Here is a 6371-nt window from a genome sequence, read left to right as displayed (position 1 = left end):
CCGTGCTGTGTGGGAGCCACTGCCCCAAGCACAGGGGGACAAAGCCCAAATGAGTGCGTAGAGCAGGTTTTTAAGCAACCGTGTCCTGGTGGTTTGTGTCCATGTCCGTGGTCCTTGGCCAGGCCAGCCGTGTCACCAGGCAGCGCTGTCCCCAGCGGTCACACCATCAGTCACCCAGCGGGACATGCCGGGCTGGAGGACATTGAGTGTTTCCCAGGGTGGCACAGGACAGAGGGATGGCAGCACATGGCGGGGAGAACGAGGTCAGATCCAGGCCCTGCTCCCAGCACAGCACCTCTGCAAAGCCACCCCCGTCTTGGGGTGCTCTGCTCAGCATCCCTGTGGTCCCCATCCCTGAACAGTCCCTTGCCTGGGACACCCCACCAGAGCTGGTCCTGCCCCCACCCCTGGCATGCAGAGAGCCCCCCAAATGTCCTGTTGCCTCTGGGGGGGTGACCCCCAGCCCCATCCCTTGCCCAGCCCCGCAGTGCCCCCCTTGCTGCCCCCATGACAGCTCCTGTCTGCCTGGAGGGAGCGGAGCTCTGCTCACATCCCCGAGCAGTTACATAAAACGATTAAAAATTAATGTACATTTCAAAAGGGGAGGTCCAAGACTGCTGGGCCAGGGCCGGGTGTGGAGCAGAGTCACCCCTGCCACCGTCCCCCTGTCCCTGCATGCCCCATGTGGCTGCACAGCACCCGCGGCTTCTGCTCGTGCAGCACCGGGGAGCGGGGCTGCGGTGGCGGCAGGAATGAGCCAGGGCTGGGAAAGCACCATCTTCCTCCCACGCAGCCGCCCACGGCCCTGCGCTGGCTCTGCCGCCCCCGCCGTGTGCCGGGGCTCGCCGGGAAGGTGGGCGGCAGGCACGGGGCTGGGGGCTGCGCTGTGCCCACCGTGCCCACCCACCCGTGAGCAGGGGATGGGGTGGGGGGCGCAGGGCTTTGCAGCCCACTGGGGCTGGAGCTGCCGTGGTGCTGGCTCCTGCTGCAGGAGTAGGGCAGAGATGGGGCTGGGTGACCAGGGGTGAGGGGATGGTGGCTGCCCCACACCCAGCTCTGCCCCACAGCACCCTCCAGCAAAGAGAATGGGGAAGCCTTTGGCTCACTCATTTTTAATCCCAGGCGAGAGTGAGCCCCCCCAGTGCTTGCAAATGCAGAGAGCAGGATCTGTGCGTGAACGGAAACTGTGGGCCCATGAGTGTGCGGGGGTGCACAGAGAGTAGAGTGGGGGTGGGAGGAGGTGGGGGCTGCATGAAGCCAGAGCTCCCCCCATGCTGCTCCCCATCCTCATCCTGGCACCAGGGACACCGTCCCACCCCGACTACAGCACCAGGGCAGCGGGGGGCAGGTCCCTGGTGCCCACCCTGCTATGAGGAGGCGAAGGAGGACGTGCGGACGCTGGGCACGGGCGCAGCGGGGGCTGGCGGGGAGAGTGGGAAGCAGCGGCCGATCTTCCGCAGGGTCCGTCCCAGGTCGGCACGGAAGCGCCGGATGGAGAAGCAGTAGACAAGGGGGTCGAGGCAGCTGTTGAGGCTGAGCAGGGCCACGCTCAATGCGTGCAGCACGTCCAGGGTGGCGGGGGGCCCGCAGAGCGGCACGGGGGGCTGGCTGCCCACCCAGGGGGCCAGCGTGAGGTGGTAGGGGGCCACGCAGACCACGAACACCAGCAGCATCCCCAGCACCATGGCACGCGCCTGCTGCCGGTGGGAGCCTGGTGAGGCAGCGGCGGGCGCCGAGAGCGCCCAGGCAATGGAGGCGTAGGTGCCCAGCACCACCAGGAAGGCGGCAGCGAAGAAGCCCACCATGGCGTAGGCGTACACCCGCTGCCGGCCGTGCTGCTCGAAGCAGGCGGTGGCCCCGGCGCGCGCGGGGAAGGTCTGCTGGGTGGCCAGGGTGGGCACGGCGCAGCCCAGCCCCAGCAGCCAGGCCAGGGCGCAGGCCAGCGCGGCCCCTCGGCGCCCTGTGAGCGGCAGCTCCCGCCGCGCCGCCCGCACCGCGCAGAACCGGTTGAAGCTGATGAGCGCCATGAAGGTGATGGCGCTGTAGGTTGCCAGGTAGTAAGCGGCCCCGGCCAGGCGGCACGCAGCCTCCGAGAGCAGCCAGTCCCCCCCGGCCAGGTAGTAAGGGATCCAGAGGGGCAGGGTGAGGTTGAAGAGGATGTCGGCCAGCGTGAGGTTGATGAGGTAGATGCGGATGGCCTTCCTCACCTTGCCGTTCTGCAGGAAGACCAGCAAGGCCACCAGGTTGCCCGGCAGCCCCACGCACAGCACCAGGCAGTAGACAGCTGGCACCAGCAGGAACTGCACCGGGTCGCTGGGCACACACTCGCCGGGGTGCCCCGGGGGCAGCGGTGCCGAGCCGTTCATCCTGGCTCCTGCAAAGATGGGGACAGTCAGCAGTAGGGCCCCAAACACAGCCCTCAGGGGACAGGGAAGGGACATTGAGCAGGACAGGATAACCTCTCCAGCTGGTAGTTGCTGGGCACCAGTGAGGACGCCATCATGTGCCAAAGGGGCGCAGGCTCCAGCAGACCCAGCCCAACCCAGCCACATCCCCCCACAGCACGTGGGAGCCCCGGTGTCACCACCAGCCACCCCGCCGGGGCTCCCCAGGAGCGGCAGGCGCAGCTGCACCGTGGCCGACAGCAGAGCCACGGCCAGCGGCACCCGGGGGTGCTGCGCTGGCTCCCGCTGGCAGCTGCCGGGCTTAACACCTCCCACACAGCCGCCTGCCTGCTGGGGCCACCCGGCCCCTCCCAGCACCCCAAATCCTCCCCCAGAGCCCACCCATGGGAAGTCACCCACTGTCTCAGCATCAGTTGGAGATGGATGGGGGGTACGGGCATGGGGCTGCAGCCCCCCGCACACCCCAGCCCTGCGCCAGGCAGGTTTGCCAGCCCACTGTTTGCTGGTCCTGGCCACAGAAACCCACATCGCAATGGCTGTATCCCAGGGCTGCAGCTCTCTCACCTCCCATCGCCTCCTGCCCACACCTCGCTGAGTCACCCAGCAGGTGTTTTCCAGCACAGCACGGTTCGGATTCGGCACGTGCAGCACCCACCACCAGGTAGAAAGGTGGAGGGCATGAGCTGCCGAGCCAGGGTTCATCCCAATGAGCTTCATTTGTTCTGCAGAGCCAGCGCAGACCCCCAAGGAGACCTTCTCTCCCTCAACAGTCCCCTTTTCCTTGTCCTTCCCCCACCCATTCGCAAGGGGATGCTCCAGCTCACCCACACCAAGCCGGTTACTTACCCCACCGGGTCGGGCTGGACCGGTTGCGTCCCCTGCAGCTGCTCCTTGCTGTCTGATCCAGCCGGGCTGGGGGAGTCTTTAAGTGCTGGGGGAAGGCAGGGGCAGCCTGAGCCACCCCCCCCATCCCGAGCCCCCGTGGGGACAGCAGCTGGAGCGGGGACAGCACCTGCGGGTGTATGTAACAGGGGATTCCCCGCTGGAGCCACGCTAAGACCCCCTGCGCCGGCTGACAGGGCTGGAGGCCCCCCCGCCTGCCCCCAGCCCCATCCAGGACCATTTCCCAGGGCCCTTTACCCACCCACGCAGGGATGAAAGTGGTGGAGGGTCAAGTTTCCACACCCAGCAGCTGGGGGGAAAGGGGGGTGACCCGAAAGGGATCAAAGCTGGAATCTGCCTCCTCCCGGCTCTTATTGCTTTTGTTGGCTTCAAAGCTGGATTTAGGGGGAACACCACCCTGGCCCCCCCACCCGTTAGCTCTGGGAGCACTTGACTTGCTGCTTTGTATGGCCCTGCAATTTGTGGGTGCTTATTTGGGACATCAAAGGTGCCACCCTGAGGTGGTTCATGTCTCCCTGGGGGCATGGGGGTGTTGTACCCTCCCTGCTCATCCTAAGATGACCATCCCACAGCCATGCCAGCCGCCTTGCTGAGAGATGCACAGGGTTCAAACACAATCTTGGGTTTCCAGGACGTAGCCTCAGCACCCGTGGCTCAGCCTGGGGAGAGGCAGAAATAAACAGAGGAGGCAAAATGTGGAAAACTAGAGGCTTTATTCCAAAATACAAAAGCCCCCAGGAGAGCAGAGCCAGCCCCAGCCTGGCATGGCCATTCCAGGAAGACCAGTCCACTTTGTGCGAGCTTAGCGACGGAGCTGCTAGGGCGGTGCCAGTGACATCGCCACCGTCCCACAGCACCAGCCCGGGTCCTGCAGCGTGGGGACAACCAGCACCAGCATCCCCAGCAGCGGCAGGACAGGACACACCACGCCGTCCCCAGAAATACTGTAAGAGCATCGCTTCCCACCAGCCAAGATGTCCGTCCTTCCCGCCTCCGGTCACTCGAACTTTGGCTTGGGGGGGTCGGCGTGCCCGCGGATGTTGAGCAGCAGGAGGAGGCCGAGGCAGAGCGTGGCGGGGGCGCACATGGCCAGGGGCTCCCGCAGCACCAGCAGTGTGTAGATGGCACCTGGGCGAGGAGCAGAGCATGGGAACCCCGGTCGCACCCTGTGCGTCCCCCGAGACCCCGTGTGGGGCGGCGGGCGCCCGCTGGCTCTCACCGATCATGACGACGCTGAGGACGAAGTTGCTGATCTCCTGCAGGAGCTGGGGCCCGAAGGCCAGCAGCAGCCCGGCCACCACCTCCACCCAGCCCACCACCTCCAGGTACCAGCCCGGCTCCGGCGTGAACCCGAAATCCGCCAGGGGAAAGACCTGGGCGAACCGCACGAACTCCGACTTCTGCGAAAGGGTGGAGAGGAGCGGAGAAGCCCTGAGCACGGGGCTGGGGGGCACAGCCCTTCCGGCGGGGTCTGCTCCACTCATCCCTGCACCCCGAAGTGCTCAGCCCTGCATCCCAACCTGCCCGTTCCCCACAAGGACTCAGCTCTGCACCCCGAGGGGCTCAGTCCTGCGCCCCCGGCCCGGCGCGGCCCCAGCCCAGCCCCGGCCGCCCCTCCCCGGCTCGCCGCCCCCCTTGCCCCGCTCACCATGTGCCGGTGCAGCTCGGCCGACAGCAGCTCCGAGAGCTTCCCCAGGCCCGTCAGCACGAAGAACAGCCCGAGCAGGACGCGGAGGGCGGTGAACGCCGCCGCCATGGCGGGGACGGGCGGGGACGGGGGTGGCCGGGCGGGGCCAGCGGCGGATCGGCTCAGCACGGCTCAGCCCAGCTAAGCTCGGCTCGGATTTGCTCCGGCCTTTGCACTTTGCCTGGTCCCGGTCCCTGCAGCGCTGTCCTGGCTGGAGCAGGCAGGGACAGGCAGGAGCAGGGACCCCCCAGCCGTGCGGTGCTGCTGGGGCAGGGGGTGCTTCAATAGGCAGCTTCACCCCCCAGGGGTTGTGATCCCTCCAGCCAGCACCATACTCCCACCAAACCAGAGCTGGGTGAAAAGAGTGGAACCCCTTCCCCCCCCCAAACACGCAGCTGGGGGGGCTTCGTGGGTGCTGTGAGCGGGCTGAGCTCTGTGGCAGCACCCGCAAAGTGTCACTGGCTCTGGGTGGCCAGGGCAACGGCACCAGGGGCTGTGGACATGCTGGGGCAGGCAGGCACACGGGCAGCCCTGTGGGGTCAGGCAGCGAGCTGGTTAATGAGGCAGCGAGCTGGTTAATGAGGCAGTGAGCTGGTTAACAAGGCAGCTGCAGCGAGGATTTTCTCCCGGCACCAGGGAGGCCCAGTCAGGTGACGGAGGCGGCTGTCACCCTGTCACCCTCCCTGTGCTTGCGTCACTGCCTGCGTGGCTCAAGGGGCAGCTCGGCCGCTGGCACACGCTGAGGATCCCGGGACAGGCAGCTCCGGACTGGTGACAGCCAGGGCCCAGGGGAAGCCACAGTGACGCTGACATTGGTGTAATTCAAGCGGAAATATTTTTTTAACACCAATAAATCATGGAAGAGCAGGAACCGCTTCCCTGGAAGCACCATGGGCACCGCTGGCCCGGACCAGCACCAGCTTCGGTGCAGCCACAGGTCGATGTTGCCGCAGCCACTTGGCTTCACAGCACACGGCTGCGCTATTTTTACTGCCAGCAGTGATCGTTTCCCAGCTCTGCTGGAAGAGCTGCAGCGAGTGCGGCCGAGGAGCCGCTCGTGATGATTTGGAGCTTTGCCCTGCTTAGGCTTGTCTGCCAAGGAATGACAAACAGCAACAGCCCAGGCTCCGTTCCTTCCTGTCTCAGAAAGTCTCTTGGGAGAAGAATGGAAAAAAACCCAAAGAAATTAAAAACAAACCAAAAAAACAAAACACGAAACAAAAAACAACCCAAAAACCCCCACTGACCAAACCCTGACCAATAGATTGCAGCACCTCAGGGACTTGCAGCACAAGGTTGCAGCTTCAGTGAGCTGGTGTCACTGCAGGGAGCATTTGTCATCATTCTTGGGTTTGTGGCTTCAGCCACATGGAAAT

The 6371-nt window shown here is 65.3% G+C and overlaps 2 protein-coding genes across 2 annotated transcripts; both read right to left on the bottom strand.

Moving 5' to 3' along the window:
• Positions 1-526: 526 nt before the first annotated feature.
• On the bottom strand, positions 527-3292 carry LOC136112333 (platelet-activating factor receptor-like). Its single transcript, XM_065856924.2, has 2 exons — positions 3252-3292; positions 527-2374 (listed from the first exon to the last, which is right to left on the bottom strand). The coding sequence occupies exon 2, from the start codon at positions 2364-2366 to the stop codon at positions 1368-1370; it is 999 nt and encodes a 332-aa protein (XP_065712996.1). The 5' UTR covers positions 2367-2374; positions 3252-3292; the 3' UTR covers positions 527-1367.
• A 710-nt stretch (positions 3293-4002) lies between these two features.
• Positions 4003-5119, bottom strand: TMEM35B (transmembrane protein 35B). The gene is made up of 3 exons (XM_065857287.2): positions 4957-5119; positions 4528-4708; positions 4003-4436 (listed from the first exon to the last, which is right to left on the bottom strand). Exons 1-3 carry the CDS (start codon positions 5062-5064, stop codon positions 4306-4308), a joined length of 420 nt encoding a protein of 139 aa, XP_065713359.1. The 5' UTR covers positions 5065-5119; the 3' UTR covers positions 4003-4305.
• Positions 5120-6371: the final 1252 nt, after the last annotated feature.

This window comes from Patagioenas fasciata, chromosome 25, assembly GCF_037038585.1.
Source record: "Patagioenas fasciata isolate bPatFas1 chromosome 25, bPatFas1.hap1, whole genome shotgun sequence".
NCBI lineage: Eukaryota > Metazoa > Chordata > Aves > Columbiformes > Columbidae > Patagioenas > Patagioenas fasciata.
This window is presented reverse-complemented; position numbering and strand designations above follow the sequence as displayed.